This window comes from Borostomias antarcticus, assembly GCF_949987555.1.
Source record: "Borostomias antarcticus genome assembly, chromosome: 5".
NCBI classification, from domain to species: Eukaryota; Metazoa; Chordata; class Actinopteri; order Stomiiformes; family Stomiidae; genus Borostomias; species Borostomias antarcticus.
The window spans coordinates 3291641-3314140 of record NC_140238.1 but is presented as its reverse complement, the minus strand read 5'-3'; the positions used below and the strand labels follow the sequence as shown (position 1 = coordinate 3314140).

The following is a 22500-nucleotide window of genomic DNA, read 5'->3' as shown; positions in this document are numbered from 1 at the left end:
GCTACATCCTCCGCGGGAGTCGTGTTGCTCTGGAAGAGAGAGAGGGGCCGACTGACCGCTAACGGTCTGGGAACGCCATCAACAGCCCTGGCTTCTGGAGGCGCCACAGACCACCCCCAACCCCCCCCCCCCCCCCCCCCCCACTGACCCCTGTTACGCAATTGACTTCACTCTCTCCTCAAAAACCAGCACGCATGCGAAGATTCCCAAATATTCCTCTCATCTCCCCTCATAACCGCGTCATTTCCCTCGCTTACGAGCCAATTAGCTCTTTATTAGCTTCATGGTCGAAAACCCCAGGGAAGAGATATAAAACACGCGTGTAATTACCCCATCTCCCCTCCCTCATCAGTCATCGACATTATAGGGCCTTATCCCCCCCCAAACCCGCCCGCCCTCCCCTCTGAACAGACCCCTACTGTATATCTGCCCCCCTCGGGGGGAGTGGGGGGGGGAGGGTCTGTGAAACGACTTAGCCATTGACAATTATAGGACAGGACGTGAGTCGGCAATATCCAAGCCCCTGGGCTCGGGGGGGCACGCTGTATACATTACCCACACACGGAGACCCCCCCCCCAAAATAAACAGCGGCCGGGGGCGGGAATCGGGTAATCCAAGCTTTGTAAGGTGGCTACTGTTCTTGTACAATGTCTATACAGAGGGGCGCTCCACTTTTCTTTTCCTTGCGCGCCGTCCAAAATTAACACCCCCCCCCCCACACACACCTACCACCTGCCCCCCTAACAAGGGTATCACAGGCCATTATGTTGGCTCTGGAAAATGAGGAGACCAACATACCCTGGGGCCCGGTATGCTAAGTGAGGGGGGGGGGGGAAGGAACCAAGGCCGCCCAGGACAGGGGGGAGAGAGATGGGGTTCGGCTCGGCCGGCGTCGACCGCCAGGTACGGACGGAGGGAGGGGGTTCTGGGGCTGGGATGGGCCGGGAGGGGAGGGGAGGGGAACGCGGAGCAGGCCCAGGGACCGGCAGACAGGAAGTACCGTGGGCCCCCATGCGGTGTTTGGATGGCGCAGCGTGCTCTCCCCTGCAGGATGCTGTAAAGCTGTCGCGCTGACCTCACGGGCGGGGGGGGGGGGGGGCTGATGACCTCACGGTGGAGGGGGGGGTCTGATGACCTCACGGTGGGGGGGGGGGGGCTGATGACCTCATGGTGGGGGGGGGTCTGATGACCTCACGGGTGGGAGGGGGGGTCTGATGACCTCACGGTGGGGGGGGGGGGCTGATGACCTCATGGTGGGGGGGGGTCTGATGACCTCACGGGTGGGAGGGGGCGTCTGATGACCTCACGGTGGGGGGGGGGGCTGATGACCTCACGTGGGGGGGGGGGGGGGTCTGATGACCGGCGCGCTGGGCTGGGAGCTGCAGCTCTCTTCAGGCTTGCAGGCATGAGCACGGCTGTTCCACAAACACGGCTCCACCAACACACTGCTACGTACTCACAAGAGCCCTCTCCTCCCTCCTCTCCCCCTCTCCTCTCCTCCTCTCCCTCTCTCCTCCTCTCCTTCTCTCCTCTCCCTCTCTCCCCCCCTCCTCCTCTCCTCCTCTCCTCTCCCTCTCTCCCCCCCTCCTCCTCTCCTCCTCTCCTCTCCCTCTCTCCCCCCCTCCTCCTCTCCTCCTCTCCTCTCCCTCTCTCCTCCTCTCCTCTCCCTCTCTCCTCCTCTCCTCCTCTCCTCTCTCTCTCTCCCCCCCTCCTCCTCTCCTCTCCTCCTCTCCCTCTCTCCCCCTTTCCTCCTCTCCTCTCCCTCTCTCCCCCTCTCCCCCTTTCCTCCTCTCCTCTCCTCTTCTCCCTCTCTCCCCCTCTCCTCCTCTCCCCCTCTCCCCCTCTCCTCTCCTGCTATCCTCCTCTCCCTCTCTCCTCCTCTCCCTGTCTCCCCCTTTTTCCCCTGGCGTCCAGCTGAAACACTGTGGTCACTGTTGAAGCCTGGCGCCGGCAGAAGGCGGTGTTACAGTATGCCAAACAGAGGCTCGTTATTGTACTGTATGTGACGCCGCCTGTGTGTGTGTGTGTGTGTGCGCGTGTGTGCGTGTGTGTTTATGTGCGCGTCCTCCAGAGGAGCTAAGGTGCGCCGGGTTCACGTGCCCGCCCCTCCCCGCCGCCGACTCCTCCTGCCCCGAGGGCTCCGTCCTGACCAAGAGCTACACGCCCCCTGCTGGCTGCTGCCCCACCGTGCCGCCCCGGTGCACCTGCGACCTCCGTCTGTGCCCCCACCTGCCCCAGTGCCCCAGCGGGCAGAAGCCCACGCCGCTCCGCCAGGCCAGCGGGCAGCCGGGCGACTGCTGCACCGTGTTCCAGTGCCAGAAAGGTACACTTTATAACTTTTTATATTTTTATATATATACTTTTTTTTTTATACCGCCGGTTGCGAAAGTGTGAATTCCAACGCCTCAGAGGAGGTGATTATTTTAATCAGAAGAGAATTCCCACCTCCGCAAGCCTCTCTTGACCACATGTTGGGAGATGAAAGGGATTGTGGGTAATTGGTTGGTAATTGCCGTTGGCCTGTTTATCAGTCTGGCCCAGTGAGTGTGTGAGGAGGTGGATGCCGGTTCAAAGGCTTTTTTTCAGATAATCGTAACGCCTGCGTATCCTGAGGGATAGTGAGTGAAGTGTGTTCTCAAGTGTGTGTGTGTGTGTGTGTGTGAGTGTGTGTGCGCAGTTTGTCTATGTGTGTGGGTGTATGTTATGTATGTGTGTGTGTGCGCCTGTATGTATGTGTGTGTGTGCGCCTGTGTATGTTTGTGTGTGTGTGTGTGTGTTTGTGTGTGTGTTTGTGTGTGTGTGACCAGGGAGACCAGGGAACCAGGGACCTAGCAGAGAACCAGGGACCTAGCAGAGAACCAGGGACCTAGCAGAGAACCAGGGACCTAGCAGAGAGAGAGCAGAGAACCAGGGACCTAGCAGAGAACCAGGGACCTAGCAGAGAGAGAGCAGAGAACCAGGGACCTAGCAGAGAGAGAGCAGGGAACCAGGGACCTAGCAGAGAGAGCAGGGAACCAGGGACCTAGCAGAGAGAGAGCAGGGAACCAGGGACCTAGCAGAGAGAGAGCAGGGAACCAGGGACCTAGCAGAGAGAGAGCAGGGAACCAGGGACCTAGCAGAGAGAGAGCAGGGAACCAGGGACCTAGCAGAGAGAGAGCAGGGAACCAGGGACCTAGCAGAGAGAGAGCAGGGAACCAGGGACCTAGCAGGGAACCAGGGAACCAGGGACCTAGCAGAGAGAGAGCAGGGAACCAGGGACCTAGCAGAGAACCAGGGACCTAGCAGAGAGAGAGCAGAGAACCAGGGACCTAGCAGAGAGAGAGCAGGGAACCAGGGACCTAGCAGAGAGAGCAGGGAACCAGGGACCTAGCAGAGAACCAGGGAACCAGGGACCTAGCAGAGAGAGCAGGGAACCAGGGACCTAGCAGAGAGAGAGCAGGGAACCAGGGACCTAGCAGAGAGAGAGCAGGGAACCAGGGACCTAGCAGAGAGAGAGCAGAGAACCAGGGACCTAGCAGAGAACCAGGGACCTAGCAGAGAGAGCAGGGAACCAGGGACCAAGCAGAGAACCAGGGACCTAGCAGAGAGAGCAGGGAACCAGGGACCTAGCAGAGAGAGAGCAGGGAACCAGGGACCTAGCAGAGAGAGAGCAGGGAACCAGGGACCTAGCAGAGAGAGAGCAGGGAACCAGGGACCTAGCAGGGAACCAGGGACCTAGCAGAGAGAGAGCAGGGAACCAGGGACCTAGCAGGGAACCAGGGACCTAGCAGAGAGAGAGCAGGGAACCAGGGACCTAGCAGAGAGAGAGCAGAGAACCAGGGACCTAGCAGAGAGAGAGCAGGGAACCAGGGACCTAGCAGAGAGAGAGCAGGGAACCAGGGACCTAGCAGAGAGAGAGCAGGGAACCAGGGACCTAGCAGAGAGAGAGCAGGGAACCAGGGACCTAGCGGCCGACAGAACGGCCAAGTCTCTGAGCGGGACCTCACTTCACACTCCCCGCGTCCAGCCGGCCGTCCAGCCCGGTCCAGCAGGCGTGGACCGAGCCAGCGAGGGGGGGGGGGACCTGACTGTTTACTCTGTCTCCCCCGCTAAAATATTCGCTGTTTGACCAACAGAACAAATTCCCATTCTGGCCCCTCGGCGCCTGTAAATGTGTTCCATGTCCCGGAATTAATGGGACTTAACGAGCCCGGTGACCAGAAAAGTGCTGAGGCTACGCTTTCGCTCAACAGAAGTGCAGCGTCAAAGAGTTCCAGTCTGGTCCCAGGTCCGAGAGGAGAAGGTTCAACAGTTCATCGATGGGAATGCGTTTTATGTGCCCCAGCCTGCCCCCGGGAGGGGTAATCGTGCGCGGCGGGCTGTCGGAGGCTGAATGGCGTCCGCGCGGTCGAGGGGGGATCAGTGTTTTGATAACAAGTGTCCGCCGCTCTCCGGGGGCAGGGCTGGACGCTCTTTGTGCCGCCCCCGCTGGCGGGTTACCGCCGCGTGACTGCCCCCGTGTCGGGGAGAGGGGGGGGGCAGGGGTGAAGAAGACGTGGCGGGGGGGGGGGGTTGAAGCCTCCTGTCTCCGCCCAAGACCCCCCCACGCACCCTCCCCCCCCCCCCCCCCCCGCATCACAAAAAACACTCCGCGCTCGAGGCCGGACCACTCGGCAATACCTCGCCCCAGTCCGCAACCACGCCGGACACATTGCGGTCTGTCCGGCGTCGGATAGGGTCGCGATTCCTTCGGTGTTTGTGCGGCGGAACATGGAGGACCGCGCCGTCGTCGGCGCCGGGCGGGTTGCGTGTTTCCGTGGGACGCCGCTTAGTTTCCCGGGGGAGGGGGGGGGGGGTATTTATCCGGAGGTCTATGACAATGGACATGACCTGTGTGCTTTGGCCCATCGCTGACCACCGACTGTTTTCCAGCGCTGGCGGGAGAGCGGGCGTGGATGGCGAGGACGGGGCCGGCGGCGCCGTGCCCATCGCTGAGGTCATTTGATGTTACAGGCGGTGCCCTGGAGGAGATGACCAAACGGTCTGCTCTCCATCAGGAAGCGTTCGACCGGTCAGAGATAGCTATACTACTAACTGGTCTATAATTCTCAGTAATAAAGGCCATCGGGCCCAAGTTTGAGCCAAGAGTAAGAACTGTCCAAGACAGATATCCTCTATGGAGGAGAACTCAAAAGTGATGAAGGGTATTGAGCTTTCCAACAACACCAAATAGTTTTGTGAAAGTGTTTTTCAAACTGCGTCACCAAGTAGTTTTGAAAAACACATTTTCACATCGACTGTGAGGTTATGTACAATACAATCAAGACTCCATATTTCAGCTGCGGACATGATGTGTGCATTATTAATGGAAGGGAATTGGATTCGTTGTTGTTTAATCAACTTTCCCCGTGAGAACGCTCCTATGGGAAAGCTTCTCCGAAGAATTCCCGTCTGCCGTTTGTGGCTTTTTTGCATTTCTGCGGAAGCACACTTACGGTTTTGTAAGGAGCGGTTTGAGGGGTGGTTTCGGGTCGGGGGTTCGGACCCGGGGTTCTTCCCGCTCTGTCCTCCCGAACATCAGAAAGCACGATCAGGAATCCAGCTCTCTCTGGTGCTGGTTAGCGGCGGGGATTAACGTGAACAAACACGGCGGAAATCACATGTGAACATCCTGTCACGTGACTTCCTATTGTTTCCGCGACCGGCGTAAAACATTGCGGCCGCGCCGAACGTTTGATTCGGGGCCCCGCCGAAGTGCTTATTGCATTTGCTTGGTTATGCTTCACGCAAAAGCAGACGCCCCGTCAGGGAGAGAGGGAGAGGAAGAAAGAGAGCTAGAGAGAAAGAAAGAGAAAGGAAGAGAGAATGAGGCGAGAAAAAACCCCACAATCCCTGGTTTACTTTCAACTCAGTTGGCCCACATGCTTCGCATTAGAGTGCAGGGTTAGTTGAGGGGGGGGAGGGGGGGTTGGGAGGGTGGGGGGGGTGTGGGGGGGGGCAGGGTCAACAGCCCAAGCAGGGCAGCAGTCTCCGGGTATGGCACACAGATGCCGTTGCGATCGCCCACCCTTCCCGCGAGCGCCTTAATGGAGCTACATCTGCTAGCGTCTACGCAGCCTGTACGGGCAGGCCCGAGCAGGCAGGGGACAGTCCTGCGCGGGATTGGTCGGGCGCGCCGGCGTCTCTGTCGTCTATCAAACCGTGACCACGCGGGATGACGTCGTCGTGCGGCGGACTGCGGTCGGTGGGAGGCGCACGGTATCGAGTCCCCCTGTTGACAGCGTGATTGGCAAGTTCCTAATTTGGCACGCCTCTTGACACATAGGGCTTCTGCTTCCCCGAACCCCTAATTCTTAGGAGGACTGGCCAGAATGAGTCCTCTCTCTCTCTCTCTCTCTCTCTCTCTCTCTCTCTCTATCTATCTCTCTCTTTCTCTTTCTCTCTCTCTATCTATCTCTCTCTTTCTCTTTCTCTCTCTCTATCTATCTCTCTCTCTCTCTCTCTCTCTCTCTTTCTCTCTCTCTCTCTCTCTCTCTCTCCGAAAACCCCAGTATGATGAGTGATCGCTTCTCATATCGTCGCTTCCCTTCCATTGTCTCGCTCTGTCTCTCTCCGTATATCTCTCTTACCTGTACCTTCTCTCTCCCTCTCTCTCTCCCTCTCTCTCTCACTCTCTCTCTCACTCACTGTGTCTGAGGAGTATGGCGTGTGTTGATCCAACCCCAGTCCCTGCTCTCTCCATGGTTCCTTACTGATCTCACCCCAGTGGCTAGTCTGCTCTCTCCATGGTTCTGTACTGATCTCACCCCAGTTGCTAGTCTTCTCTCTCCATGGTTCTCTACTGATCTCACCCCAGTGGCTAGTCTGCTCTCTCCATGGTTCTGTACTGATCTCACCCCAGTGGCTAGTCTTCTCTCTCCATGGTTCTCTACTGATCTCACCCCAGTGGCTAGTCTGCTCTCTCCATGGTTCTCTACTGATCTCACCCCAGTGGCTAGTCTGCTCTCTCCATGGTTCTCTACTGATCTCACCCCAGTGGCTAGTCTGCTCTCTCCATGGTTCTGTACTGATCTCACCCCAGTGGCTAGTCTGCTCTCTCCATGGTTCTGTACTGATCTCACCCCAGTGGCTAGTCTGCTCTCTCCATGGTTCTCTACTGATCTCACCCCAGTGGCTAGTCTGCTCTCTCCATGGTTCTGTACTCATCTGTGCAGCAGCCATTGTTCTGTGTTCGCCCGGCGCTCACGAGAGAAAGACAGCCAGGGTCTTCAGTACTTTAGCGCTGGCTTTACCGGGCATGTTTGCAGTCAGTCTGTAGTCAGTCAGACATTAGGCAGTCTGTAGTCAGTCAGACTTTAGTCAATCGGTTGGCAGTCTGTAGTCAGTCAGACTTTAGTCAATCGGTTGGCAGTCTGTAGTCAGTCAGTCTGTTTTCAGTCTGTAGTCAATCTGTAGTCAGTCAGTCTGTCTGTAGTCATTCAGTCTGTAGTCATTTCGTCTGTAGTCAGTCTGTAGTCATTCTGTCTGTAGTCAGTCTGTAGTCAGTCTGTAGTCACTCTGTAGTCATTCAGTCTGTAGTCTGTCTGTAGTCAGTCAGTCTAGTCACTCTGTAGTCATTGTCTGTAGTCAGTCAGTCTGTAGTCAGTATGTAGTCAGTCTGTAGTCATTCAGTCCTTAGTCAGTCTGTAATCAGTCTAGTCAGTCTGTAGTCAGTCTGTAGTCATTCAGTCCTTAGTCAGTCTGTAGTCAGTCTAGTCAGTCTGTAGTCAGTCTGTAGTCAGTCTAGTCAGTCTGTAGTCAGTCTGTAGTCAGTCTGTAGTCATTCAGTCTGTAGTAAGTCTGTAGTCATTCAGTCTGTAGTAAGTCTGTAGTAAGTCTGTAGTCAGTCTGTAGTCAGTCTGTAGTCAGTCTGTAGTCATTCAGTCTGTAGTAAGTCTGTAGTCAGTCTGTAGTCAGTCTGTAGTCTGTCTCTAGTCACTCAGTCTGCAGTCTGTCTGTAGTCAGTCTGTAGTCAGTCAGTCTAGTCAGTCTGTAGTCAGTCTAGTCAGTCTGTAGTCAATCAGTCTGCAGTCTGTCTGTAGTCAGTCTGTAGTCAGTCAGTCTAGTCAGTCTGTAGTCAGTCTGTAGTCAGTCTGTAGTCAGTCTAGTCAGTCTGTAGTCAGTCAAGTCAGTCTGTAGTCAGACCAGGCCGCGCCGCCGGGGCCTTAATGCCGTCTGTTCCGCTCCTGTTTTCTTTTACCCCAGAGCTGGGCTTACGAGCGCCGCCGCTCCAAGACTCCACAGATCTCTGTGAAATTCCACTTAATGGATCTGGCTTCATTGTCCCGTTCGCCGGGATTCCTCTCCCTTCGAGGAAGGCTTAGCCCCGAGTGCCGAGCTCAGCTGAATTTCACACGGGAAGAATCCCTGTTTTCGCCACAACTGCAAATGATCAGTGTCCGAATGCATGAAGGAGATAAGACTCTGTTAATCCCCCGCGGAGGAATTTGGGAGTTACAGTGTCACAGCAGCTTTAGGTTAAGGGGAAACACTACAGTCAAAATTATGTTTTTTCTTCCCAACTTCAATTTTCTGATTTTTTTAGATTCTTCTACTATAACATGTATAGGCCTACTATCACTACATTAACAGAGAAATGGCGAGACTTGATTAAAAACTGCTATTTTTCAAATTGTTGTACCTGTGAAACAAGCATATAATTGATAATGCTTATCTTTATCGGACATTTTCTTAAAATTATGTTTTTTTCAGTACCTGACGTCACTCGGTACCTGCTATCTCAACTTCCAGGGCAGGGGCATTCACTAAACTTTACATACTGATTCTCAGATGTATTCTGCAAATATTTACAGCTGGAATTGTAAATATCTTGTTGTCTTTTCATTTTAGGTTGCATTTCCTGTCTAAAAATACGCCCAAAAAGTATTTTCAATGGGTGTATGCAGTCTTTTTTCAATATCTTTTGAAAATAAGCTTGTATTCACAAACCCAGCTGTAAATATTTAAGTTTTTAGTATATTGTCAAAACAAAAGTAAAACTTTAAGCCTGACTTTATCCATTGTTTAGATAGTAGGTACCGAAATATATGCAAATTTACACATATTTAATGAGCCATTGCCTAATTTGCATACCTACACTTTTTTTTTTTTAGAGAAAGTGTAATACAAAAAAAAATTCTCTTGATGTGAAGATTAAACTGGTAAAAAATTAATGAGGATATCTTTAAAGGAAAAAAAATCCTATTCAACTGTAGTGTCTCTCTTAATATACATAGCGTACATAGTGTATATAGTATAATAATAACAAAATAAACAAGTGGAGAACAAAAGGATTGTAAAAAATAATATAAATACAAAAACTAGTCAATGTAAAGTGACGGAGAGGGGGGGGGGTCAGGGGCGGAGGGGGGGGGTCCAAGTCCCAGAATAGAAGAATGGGGCTCAGGCACTGTTAGACAGTCTGATGGCCGCTGGCACAAAGGAACGCCCAAACCGCTCTGTTTGTCATCTGGGAGGGAGGAGCCTGTGGCTGAAGGTGCCCCCCATCTGCCACAGCTCGTGACAGAGAGGGGACGCAGAGGGGTTGTCCAGGATGGTCTTCATTCTGTCCCTCGTCCCCCCTCTCCACCGTCTCCTCCGAGCCTGTCCAGTTGTTGCGCAAATAAATGGAGGTGTTAACAATAGCAGGTCCGGGTTAATCATGTTGTGATTGGCTCCCAGTCAGATCACATGGCCGTGAAAACCTCCGGAGCCCAGCGGTCTTAACGCATACCAAATGTGACAGACGGACAGGCAGCACAGTGCAACCATTCATCAGCCTGTGTGTGTGTGTGTGTGTGTGTGTGTGTGTGTGTGCGTTAAGCACTAACATCCCCACACGACGCTCACGTTGACGCCTGTGTTTCGTCTTCCCTGTCCCCCCCGTCCCCCCCCAGTGTCTCCCAAGTGCGTCCACAACGGGAAGGAGTTCTCTGAGGGCGAGGTGTACCGCATGGACCCCTGCTGGCTGTGTCAGTGCCGGGGGGGTATCTCCTTCTGCTCCAAGGCCGAGTGCGCCGAGCTGGACTGCGAGAACTTCTACGTCCCCGAGGGGGAGTGCTGCCCGGTCTGCATAGGTACAGTAGCGCACTTTTATTTCCCATCATCCATTGCAACATACGACATGTCACACCTTTGTCTTCCAAGATACAGTATTGTTTTTTTTATTTGTTTTTATTGAAGATAGTATTGTGTTTTTAAAGATATTTTTTAGGGCATTTCTGCTTTATTAGGATAGGACAGTGTAAGGAGAGACAGGAAAGGTGGGAGAGGGAGAGAGAGAGAGGGGGAGAGAGAGAGAGAGAGAGAGAGAGGGGAAGACATGCAGCTAAGAGCGTGGGCCGGATTCGAACCCACGCCGCTGCGGTAAGGACCAGGCTTTACGTGGTACACGAACCCAACCCGTTGAGCTACCGGGGCGCCCCCAGCGTTGAGCTACCGGGGCGCCCCCAGCGTTGAGCTACCGGGGCTCCCCCAGCGTTGAGCTACTGGGACGCCCCCAGCGTTGAGCTACCGGGGCACCCCCAGCGTTGAGCTACCGGGGCTCCCCCAGCGTTGAGCTACCGGGACGCCCCCAGCGTTGAGCTACCGGGGCGCACCCAGCGTTGAGCTACCGGGACGCCCCCAGCGTTGAGCTACAGGGACGCCCCCAGCGTTGAGCTACCGGGACGCCCCCAGCGTTGAGCTACCGGGGCACCCCCAGCGTTGAGCTACCGGGACGCCCCCAGCGTTGAGCTACCGGGGCGCACCCAGCGTTGAGCTACCGGGACACCCCCAGCGTTGAGCTACCGGGGCTGCCCCAGCATTGAGCTACCGGGGCTCCCCCAGCGTTGAGATACTGGGACTCCCCCAGCGTTGAGCTACCGGGGCGCCCCCAGCGTTGAGCTACCGGGGCTCCCCCAGCGTTGAGCTACCGGGACGCCCCCAGCGCAAAGTAGTGTGACGCAACCTTGTTTTCCGCTACGCTACGACGCTGTGGTGATGGTTCGGTAGGAGGTTAAGACATCAGTTAAAGCTTCCCATCTGTTGCTGGTACTGAAGGGTTTTTCCTGGCTCAGAATGGGTCTTTGGGGGGTGATGCACACACATTTTTGGGGGAAACGTTATATGCAGAGTAGCGTACCAGCGTATATTAGGTCTTTATTCTTTGCTGTCTTTCTGACTGAGCTCGCTTTTCACAATCGCGGGAAATCTCCTGACATGACACAACATGGATATGAAGACAAAATGTTTAAGATACTGATAACCTGTCTATTAATTATCTCAATTACTAGTGGTCCAAACCATGGACAATGCAAGAAAGAGGGATGGGCTGCACTTGAAACAAGCTATCAACCACATTTGGAGAGGATTTGAATTGCTGTTTTTATTCTCAATTTTTAACATTTTGGCACTGGTGATTTTCCTTTGGCTCTGGCTAAAATCTGTTTGGGGGAGGCGCCAAAAAATCCTCTATGCAGGAAAAACCCTGAACTCTGTGTGGTGTAGTGTGTGGTGTAGTGTGTGGTGTAGTGTGCGGTACTGTGTGCGGTCGCAGTGTGCGGTCGCACCGAGGGCTTAGCGCCGGTCTGCGGTGAGCCGTCAGGGAGCGTTACGAGTCGTCGAACCCGAGGAGACGGGACCCGGGAGGCAGAGAGGGCGTCTCTCTCCGCCCCCCCCCCAACCCCCTACCCCCCCCGCCCCGGGGGTGTCCCGACATACTCGCCTCCCAACAGCCCCCTCGTCTTAATGGCTTCCGTTTAGATCCAGCTGGATCCCGCCGTCGTTAACATGCCGGGCATAACAGCGCATAACGAGCGACGGACGCCCCTCTGACGGAGGGGACCTTGGGAAACATAAAGCCCCCTCAGAGGTCGACGGCATAATACCCAGCTGCCTTAATGGGGGGGGGGGGGGGGCTTTAGTGTTTGAACCCCCCCCCCCTCCCCTCACTTTATATTCCGCCAGAGGCAGGTAGAAAAACCCCGACGAGATTTGCGTGAGATGCTAGAAGTTCCCGCGCATGTGGCCGGCACATTACCGCCAGCCTGCCACAGCGCCGGCCGCCAAGCTACGACCGTCTCTGCAGCGGCTCTAATTGGTCGGAGGCATGAGAGAAACAGAGGGAGGAAGAGAGAGAGAGAGGGGGAGGGGGGGGGGGAGAGGAACGGGTGAGAGGGAGAGGCCAAGGGGAGGTTATTGTAGGTCAGCGCCGGAGGTACACCTGGAATGCACCAGCTCTCAGATGGCGAGGAATGCTTTTCATCTCCCCCGCCACAGAGAGAGAGAGAGACGGAGAGAGAGAGAGAGAGAGACGGAGACAGGGAGAGAGACAGAGAGAGAGACAGAGACAGAGAGAGAGAGAGGGAGAGAGAGAAAGGGAGACAGGGAGAGAGGGAGAGAGAGAGACAGAGAGGGAGACAGGGAGACGGGGAGAGAGAGAGAGAGAGACAGAGAGAGAGAGAGGGAGACGGGGAGAGAGAGAGAGAGAGAGAGAGAGACAGGGAGAGAGGGAGAGAGACGGAGAGAGAGAGAGAGGGAGACAGGGAGAGAGAGAGGGAGACAGGGAGAGAAAGAGAGAGACAGAGAGAGACAGAGAGAGAGAGAGAGAGGGAGCGCGGGCCGTCGTCGGTGGTGTGGAACCAGGTGGGCGCGCCTCGTCACGGGTCTTATTAAAGAACCAACGAGAAGCCTGGGTCCTCTGACAGACAGAGCTCCTCTCCGCCATGTCTCTCTCTTTCCCCCCCCAGGCGCCCTGGCGTGACGTCAAGTCCTCCGCCCACACGCGGGGCGCGTCCATGGCTGCAGCGAGGAGGGGATATATTTAGGCTCGCCAAAAGTGTGAGATAGGAATAGAGAGAGAGAGAGAGAGAGAGGGATGAGAGACAGACAGAGGGAGAGAGAGAGAGGGAGAGAGAGAGGGATGAGAGAGAGACAGAGAGAGAGGGATGAGAGAGAGAAAGAGAGAGAGGGATGAGAGAGAGAGAGGGATGAGAGAGAGGGATGAGAGGGAGGGATGAGAGGGAGGGATGAGTGAGAGAGACAGAGAGGGATGAGAGAGAGAAAGAGAGAGAGGGATGAGAGAGAGACAGAGAGAGAGGGATGAGAGAAAGAGGGATGAGAGAGAGAGGGAGAGAGAGAGAGAGAGGGATGAGAGAGAGAGAAAGAGAGAGAGGGATGAGAGAGAGAGGGATGAGAGAGAGAGAGAGGGATGAGAGAGAGAGAGGGATGAGAGAGAGAGAGAGAGAGAGGGATGAGAGAGGGAGGAGAGAGAGAGAGAGAGAGAGAGAGAGAGAGAGAGGGATGAGAGAGGGATGAGAGAGAGTGAGAGAGGGATGAGAGAGAGAGAGGGATGAAAGAGAGAGAGAGAGAGAGGGATGAGAGAGAGAGAGAGAGGGATGAGAGAGAGGGATGAGAGAGGGATGAGAGAAAGGGGGAATGCTGAACCCCTGAGGGTAATCAGTGCCAGATGAACAGCGGGCGTCGCGGCCAACATCTCCGCTGGACTCGAACCGGACGCACGGAACCCTGTCCACGGGGAGGCGGGCGCTACACACACACACACACACACACACACACACACACCGAAACCACATACGCTTGCGCACACGCGGCCCCCGTAAACACACAGACCGCCAGCCGGCTCTACCGACCCCCCCCCCCCCCCTCACATCATTCGAGCCTCCCTCCTCCTGTTCCCAATAAACGCTGAAACCAAACCGATTCCGATCGTTTACGGTAAACGCTCTGAGCCATCGAAACGTCCGTTCATCATCTCAAACGGAGCAGAGCGGCTTTTCCGGTCCGCGCTCTTAAAAGCGCCAGGATCGTTCGGGGGTTCCATCCCGTACGACTTCAAACAGGCGGCGAGAACCGCGCGTTATGGGCGTGACGCTTTGAAGCGGTATTTATCTGTCGCTCGGGAGGGAGGGAAATATAGGACGGTGAACTCTGAACTCTGAAAACCTCTGAAACTGTAGCCGGGTGACATGCGTGCGGCCGGGGTCGGACGCCGGGGGAGAGACAGGAAATTAGAGTTCTGTCCGCCCATCCCAGATGCGCTTAAAACGTCTCTCTCCAACGCGACCCCCCGACCCCAGACCCATCGATCTCTCCCTAAACCCACACACATACATCATCGCACAGCGGGGCGGCTAGCCGACCGGGCCTGGCTCTCGTCATCGGGGGAGTTCCTGCTCGCCATTCTTGGTGGAGGTCCAGGATTCCCCCCTCTCGCTCACCAGGGGGGCTTCCACGAGCCCCTCCGTCACTGTCTCTCGCTAACTCGATTACACGGGCGGGACATGCCGATGCTAGCGGGCGGGGGGGGGGGGGGGAATAGGCTCGTGCGCGTACGTGCGTGGGCGCGCATATTTGGGAATCCCAAGCCAAGGCGCTGTTGCACCTGCTTGACGTAGATGTGTGTGTGTGTGTGTGTGTGTGTGTGTGTGTGTGTGTGTGTCCAGACGTGGAGCTCCTGTCCATGGACAGCACGGAGGCCAGCTGCTGGGTGAACAACCGTCTGAGGCCCCACGAGGAGCAGTGGAAGGAGGACGACTGCACGTTCTGCCAGTGCGTGGACGGGGAGCCGCACTGCACCGCCATGGCGTGCAAGCAGAGCTGCCAGACCCCCGTCAAGATCCCGGGGGAGTGCTGTCCCTTCTGCGAAGGTACACACACACACACACACACACACACACTCGCACGCGCTCAACTCGGTTCCGATCCGTTCAGAACAAACGGCCCCCTCGACGACTTAATATTCCGCAGGCTTTGGGATAGACGCCTAAAAAGTAAGTATAGTGTGAAAAATCAGACGCGTCACCTCCTCCGCATGATATCGGCCGTGCGTCCATTAGAGTCACAAGACCGGTCGGAGAGAGGGGAGCAGCTGTGTGTGTGTGGTGTGCTACCGCCACGCCACGGAGGGGGGGGGTCCATGTTGGCAACTCATTAAAGGGGAGGCCAGCCGGCATTCTTCAGGCCACGCGGTCCTTTGTTGCTTCTTTTATTGCCCCCGGTGCCCCAAATGAGACCCACCTGCGCGAGGGGGGGGGCGTGGGGCGGCCCCTTTAACGCTGGGGGGCCCCGAGCTTAATTGGAATGGATCTTTTTTTTTTTTTGTGCGGGGGGTGTAATTAGTTACAGCTCGTTGGGCGGCTCCTCCGCGCTGAACGCGGCGAGACGTTGACGGGACGAAGCGAGGGATGAGAGGGAGGGAGAGGGATGAGAGAGAGGAATGAGAGGGAGAGAGAGGGATGAGAGGGAGAGAGAGGGATGAGAGGGAGGGAGAGGGATGAGAGGGAGGGAGGGGGATGAGAGGGAGGGAGGGGGATGAGAGGGAGGGAGAGAGGGAGGATAGCAACCCCCCACTTACCCCCTAAAACTCTACTGTGGGTTCGGACACATGTAACCACTACAAAACCACCCATTAGCGTACAGTATATAGAGCCTACTGTACGGTATATCACCAGTCTGGCTCCGCCGGGCTCCTGGCCCCCCCCCTACCCTGGCTCCTCTCTCCCTCACGCCGGCGTGTGGTCGGGCCTCAGGGGGGCGGAGCCTGGGCCTCAAGGGGGGGGGCGGAGCCGTCGGCGCTCTCATCCGGGCGTGCCCCCCCCCCCCCCCCCCCGGCTCGTTAGCAGAAGACTGATGGGGAGGGAGGATAGTCGGAGGCCGACCCTCCTCGGCGAGATCGCTTGTCGTTTATCTCTCTAACCGCGGTTTACGCTCAGACGTGGGGGATGGGGGGGGTGTACGGTATGGACGCTGTTAGCCTTACCGTTGGCGTAGACCCACGAGGCCACCGCCGGCGTGGGCCTGGGGAAAGCAGCGTTACGTCGGACGCCGTCCCCACCGCGCGCTTATTAAAAACCTCGAGGCTTCGTGTTCCTGCGTCCCCTACCGTCTGACCGTCAGCGGGCGCTCCGGGATGTCCGCGGGGGTCCTGCTGACCCTCTCCCCTCCTCTGTCCCCTCCCCCCCCAGAGCCATCCTACGAGACGGTGAGCCCCCTGCTGTGTCACCGTCTGGAGAACTGCTCCCTGTCCGGTCAGGACTGTCCCCACGGCTTCCAGCAGGACGGCAACGGGTGTCTGCTCTGCCAGTGCCTCCACAGTGAGTGACCGCTCCCTCTCTCTCTCTCACGGGAGGGGTCAGTCATCGTAGACTAACACACACACACGCACACACACGCACACACACACACACGCACACACACACACACACACTCACGCAAGCACACACACACGGACGCACACACACACTTTATGCAACATAAATAATAGTAATCTGGTTTGTCTATGTCTGTGACAGAAACTTTAGAAAACACACACACACACACTAATATTTACCAGCCCTCATTAGTGTCCATGGCGACAGTCTATGCGGGATATTTGGTCATAGGAATTCTCTCGTGACAAGCTCCATAGTAACCGCGGCGATGACGGATGGGGGGGTGCCCAAGGTCAGGTGACCTCTGTGTGACCTCTGTGTGAACTCTTCCAGATGACTCCTGCCCCGACCTGGGTAAATACTGCTCCCTGCAGTGCCCCCTGGGATACGAGAAGGACGACTTCGGCTGCGAGGTCTGCGAGTGCAGCGCGCCCACTCCTAGGTGCCGACCTTTGACCTGCAGCAAGACCTGTCCCTACGGATACGTGTGAGTGCTGCCCGACGACCTAACGAGCTGTGCCTCCCGGGGTCTTAACGAGCCCTCATCAGTCGTCTTGTGTTTTCAGCCTGATGAAAGCTCTTAGGTAACAGTGGGAGCTGTCACTTCTGTACTGTTTCACACCCTACACACACACACACACACACACACACACACACACACACACACTCATACACACACACTCATTTACACACACACACACACATAAATACACACACACACACACTCTCACACACACACACACACACACACACACACACACACACACACACACACTCATTTACACACACACACATACATACACACACACACACACACTCACACACACACACATACACACACTCACTCACTCACACACACACACACACTCACACACACTCACACACACACACACACACACACACACACACACTCTCTCTCTCTCACACACACACACACACACACACACACACACACACACACTCACACACACACACACTCACACACACACACACTCACACACTCATACACACACACACTCACACACACACACACTCACACTCATACACACACACACACACACACACACTCACACACACACACACTCATACACACACACACACGCACGCACACACACACTCACACACACACACACACACACACTCTCACACACACACATACACACACACACACACACACACACTTGAATTATTTTGGATACACTAGGCTCACTTTTTATGGTAAATGATAAATGGACGGCACTTATATAGCGCTTTTATCCAAAGCCCTTTACAACGAAGTCCTCTCATTCACCCATTCACACACACATACACACACACATTCACACACCAATGGCGGCAGCTGCCATGCAAGGAGCTAGCCTGCTAATTGGAAGCAATTTGGGGTTCAGCGTTTTTGCCCAAGGACACTTCGACACGTGGTCAGGAGGAGGCGGGATTCGAACCGCCGACCCTACGATCGTCGGACCACCCGCTGTGGCAGTTGTCCCAATTCATATCCGCTTATTTTTATACTTCCTTATCAGCGTCCCGGTCTGTGAATATGTCATTCTTAGTTGATCGTGCTCTCATCATCCTGCAATCAGAAGCCCCGAATCTAGGCCTTGTATGTGACCTCAGTGCAGTGTGCGGTCTGCCCCCCCCGCACCCCCCCTCCGCCCCCCGCCCCCCCCCGCCCCCCCGATCTCTGTAACTCAATCAAACATCTGGAAGTGTTCACCCTCAACCTCCTCCCAGCGGCGCTTGCATTTCATAAATCATCTTTTCCCCCCGAAAATAAAAAACACATCGTCACAAACGGCGCTAACAAAAGCCTCCTTTATGGTGGGGGGTACGCGCAGCAGTGGGTCTCTCCTCCTCCTCCGCTGGTGTCACGCGAGCGAGGTCTCTCTTGGAGCCGGGCCTCGGGGGCCCTGGAGAGGAGCCCTGATCGCTCTGCGCAGGATGCCAGGGGACAGGCAGGGGGGGCGAGGGGGGGGGGCGCAGACAGGAAGTGGTGGCTGGATCATCACTCATAAGCTCCAGTTTTCGGGGCGGGCGCTCTGAAGTCGGGATCCCTCCGAGGACTGGAGCAGACTGAACAATGCCGATCTATCTATCTATCTATCTATCTATCTATCTATCTATCTATCTATCTATCTATCTATCTATCTATCTATCTATCTATCTATCTATCTATCTACAGTATCTATCTATCTACAGTATCTATCTATCTATCTGTCTGTCTGTCTGTCTGTCTGTCTGTCTGTCTGTCTGTCTGTCTGTCTCTCCTCTCTCTCTCTCTCTCTCTCTCTCTCTCTCTCTCACCTCTCCTCTCTATCTCTCTATATTTCTCTCTATCTCTCTCTCACCTCTTTCTCTCTCTCTATCTCTCTCTCTCCTCTCTCTCACCACTCTCTCTCTCTCTCTCTCTCTCTCACCTCTCTCTCTCTCTCTCTCTCTCTCCCCCCAGCAGAGAGGAACCCCCCTGCTTCTATCTATCTCCCCAGCAGAGAGGACCCCCCCTGCTTTTCAGCAGCGCGGGACCCAGGTCTCTGTTTACACCGGGCCTGTTTATGACACCGGCGGAGCGCTGGAACGGATGCGAAAACCCAGAAGGCGAACGTCACTAAAGCAGGATATGAAGCTGAACGTAAACCTTGTAAAATATCGGGTTGGGACAGTCCATCCTCTTCCATTAACACAGAGAGAGAGAGAGAGGGAGAGAGAGAGAGAGAGAGAGAGAGAGGGAGGGAGGGAGGGAGGGAGAGGGAGGGAGGGAGGGAGGGAGAGAGAGAGAAAGAGAGAGGGAGAGCAAGAGAAAGAGAGGGAGAGAGAGGGAGATGGAGAAAGGGAGAGAGAGCGAGAGAGAGAGAGCGAAAGGGAGAGAAAGAGAAAGAGAGAGAAAGAGAGAGGGAGAGTGAGAGAGAGAGAGGGAGGGAGAGAGAGAGGAGGTGAAGGGAGGGGGGGGGGCTGTCAGAGTGGATCCGAGGGCCCGAAGGTGTGTTTATATTGACATTTGGCACAGTCCAGCGCCTGGAGCAGAGACACAAAGGGGGACTTAGCGCGTTTCCCCTCCTCAATGGCCCTAAATCATCATCGGACCTGACGGGACGTGCTCGGCATTCTCGTGGCGGGGGTCCGGGCGCACCGGAATTTATGCCGAACCAGCAGTCCCTCCGAAGCCGCCCCCCCCCCCCCACCCCCCCTCCGGGAGCCTAAACACCGGTGCTTGAAATTCCACACGCCACCTCAGAACAAAAGGGCGCCCCGACTCCTGAGGTGACCGGACTCTCCGTCTCAGTGCTTTACGCCCTGAAAGGGGCCCCGGGGCCCGAACCCGGTCCCCCACGGGTCCTTATGGATGTTTCAACACACACAGATGCAGCAGCTGGGCTCGCCTGGCCTGTAGAGATAGTCCAGGCCTGCAGAGATAGTCCAGGCCTGTAGAGATAGTCCAGGCCTGCAGAGATAGTCCAGTACTGTAGAGATAGTCCAGTACTGTAGAGATAGTCCAGGCCTGTAGAGATAGTCCAGGCCTGTAGAGATAGTCCAGTCCTGTAGAGATAGTCCAGTCCTGCAGAGATAGTCCAGTCCTGTAGAGATAGTCCAGTCCTGCAGAGATAGTCCAGTCCTGTAGAGATAGTCCAGTCCTGTAGAGATAGTCCAGTCCTGCAGAGATAGTCCAGTCCTGTAGAGATAGTCCAGTCCTGCAGAGACAGTCCAGTCCTGTAGAGATAGTCCAGGCCTGTAGAGATAGTCCAGTCCTGTAGAGATAGTCCAGTCCTGTAGAGATAGTCCAGGCCTGTAGAGATAGTCCAGGCCTGTAGAGATAGTCCAGTCCTGCAGAGATAGTCCAGGCCTGTAGAGATAGTCCAGGCCTGTAGAGATAGTCCAGTCCTGCAGAGATAGTCCAGTCCTGCAGAGATAGTCCAGGCCTGTAGAGATAGTCCAGGCCTGCAGAGATAGTCCAGTCCTGCAGAGATAGTCCAGTCCTGTAGAGATAGTCCAGTCCTGTAGAGATAGTCCAGTCCTGCAGAGATAGTCCAGGCCTGTAGAGATAGTCCAGGCCTGCAGAGATAGTCCAGTCCTGTAGAGATAGTCCAGGCCTGCAGAGATAGTCCAGTCCTGTAGAGATAGTCCAGGCCCGGTCAGGTGGCTGAGTTCACGACCCCGTTGAGGGTCTTCCTCCCTGGTGAGGACAGAGCGATCGTGTAATCACCCCTCCCTAATTAGATCACGGTTTAATCGACAGGCTCTCATTGGTCTAGAGATGGAGAGAAAGATTGAGAGCGTGACTGGAGGACGGTTATAGACAACCTTTTTCCCCCCGGCTTTATGAGATGTTTAATGGCCCCGGTTGGGCCCAGGAACGACATCAGAACCCTCCCTATTCCAGAACCATCTATGGATCAGATCCTTATCTTCTGTCACTCTGGGTTACTCATTCTTGCATCATTCTCAGACCCAGCCCCTGGCTTACCAGCTTTTGTTTTTCCTCTGTGACTTAACTCATCTGTGCGTGTGTGTGTGTGTGTGTGTGTGTGTGCCCCAGCGTGTGTGTGTTTGTGTGTGTGTGTGTGTGAGTGTGCGTTTGTGTCCCAGCGCGCGCGCGCGTGTGTGTGTCCCAGCGTGTGTGTGTTTGTGTGCATATGTGTGAGTGTGCATATGTATGTGTGTGCGTGTGTGTGCGTATGCGTGCGTGTGTGTGTCCCAGCGTATGCGTGTGTGTGTGCATGTGTGTGTGTGCGTGCGCGTGTGTCAAGTCTGTTTAGCGGCTTTATCCCCGCTCTCCCAAACCCTTCTTTCCAGCTAGCTCTGTTTACCGGTCGCTTTATTTACAAATCAGCTATGATGAGCTCATACTTTAATACGGAGCAGGACTTTCTCCCCCCGCGCCCCAATCAATGTGACTGCTCTGATATCATCTGGGCCCGCTAACGCTGCTCTGATATCATCTGGGCCCGCTAACGCTGCTCTGATATCATCTGGGCCCGCTAACGCTGCTCTGATATCATCTGGGCCCGCTAACGCTGCTCTGATATCATCTGGGCCGCTAACGCTGCCGTCCGTGGCAGCCAAGGGGCTTTGCTAGCAATACGCATCGGCATAGGTTGAAGTGAATTAAAAGCATCTGAATTGGCTCAGAACTTCTCTCCGGACCCTGGCGTGTCGGTACGGTGTGTGAGCGTGTGTGTGTGTGTGTGTGTGTGCGTGTGTGTGTGTGTGTGTGTGCGTGTCGGTACGGTGGGTGAGCGTGTGTGTGTGTGTGTGTGTGTGCGTGTGTGTGTGCGTGCGTGTGTGTGTGCGTGTCGGTACGGTGTGTGAGCGTGTGTGAGCGAGTGTGTGCGTGTGTGTGCGTGCGTGTGTGTGTGCGTGTGCGCCGCGCGGCTCTCACGTGTCAGTGTGCTACTTTTATCCGCGTTCTTCAAAGTGAGCTAATATACGAGGGAGAAAGCAGAAACATGTGGTTATTATACCAGGACTTGACCATCTGGTGAGACGGCATCATGCCACAGCGCTCCACAGACCTGCATTCTAATGTGCAGGATTTGAAACGGGGAAGACTTTGTATGGGGGACTTGATAGGGGGTTACGTAATGGCTTTCTGATAAGTGTGTGTGTGTTTGTGTGTGTTTGTGTGTTGTGTGCGTGTGTGTGTGTGTATCCCACCCCCGCAGGAGGAATAAGCATGGCTGTGAGATGTGTCGCTGTGTAAAGTGTCCCCCGTTCACCTGCGACCTGCACTGCAGCGATGGCTACCGGCAGAACAGGAAGGGCTGCTCAGTCTGCATGTGCAAAGGTAACGTCCTTCATGGTGCGCACCTATAATCATCCCCCTGGGTCATCCGGTTAACCGTTAACAGTTCCACTAGCGCTACAACGGTACTGTTGGAGTGTGTGTGTGTGTGTGTGTGTGTGTGTGTAAACCATGTGTGCGTGTATATACATGTGTTGTGTAATGGATTCAGGGTGCGGGGCGTATGTGAGGAGATAAGAAGTGTGTGTGTGTGTGTGTGTGTGTAGCGTTGACTTTTCCCCCCAGTCCGCTGCAGACTTGATTTGTTGCGACCCTTATCAGCTCGTCTGTGAAGGCTTTCTGATTGGCTGTTTTTGGAAAAGGCTTGTATTTATTTATCTCCACAGTCAGGCCTGCGTGTGCGCTTCCAATTAAACTCCCCCGGACGCTCGGGTTCAAGAAAGTTTGAGGAGGGCTTATTTAGAAGCCTTTTTATTTGATGTGTTTATTTTTGTTTTTGAGTATAAATATTTCATCTTGAAAAATAGATTTTCGGTCTGTTGGCACTGTACATATCTCCGTACACACACACACACACACACACACGTCCATTC

At 55.1% G+C, this 22500-nt stretch overlaps 1 protein-coding gene across 1 annotated transcript in view; it reads left to right on the top strand.

Annotated features, from left to right (window-relative positions):
• Positions 1 to 22500, top strand: part of LOC311309492 (cysteine-rich motor neuron 1 protein) — a gene marked incomplete at both ends in the record, with an annotated part of 46789 nt that overhangs the window by 17196 nt on the left and 7093 nt on the right. Inside the window, 6 exons of the mRNA XM_084438809.1 lie at positions 2073 to 2324; positions 9916 to 10095; positions 14464 to 14667; positions 15985 to 16113; positions 16504 to 16657; positions 21828 to 21949. Coding sequence (XP_084294935.1) covers positions 2073 to 2324; positions 9916 to 10095; positions 14464 to 14667; positions 15985 to 16113; positions 16504 to 16657; positions 21828 to 21949 — 1041 coding nt within the window. The remainder of the gene's footprint in view (positions 1 to 2072; positions 2325 to 9915; positions 10096 to 14463; positions 14668 to 15984; positions 16114 to 16503; positions 16658 to 21827; positions 21950 to 22500) is intronic.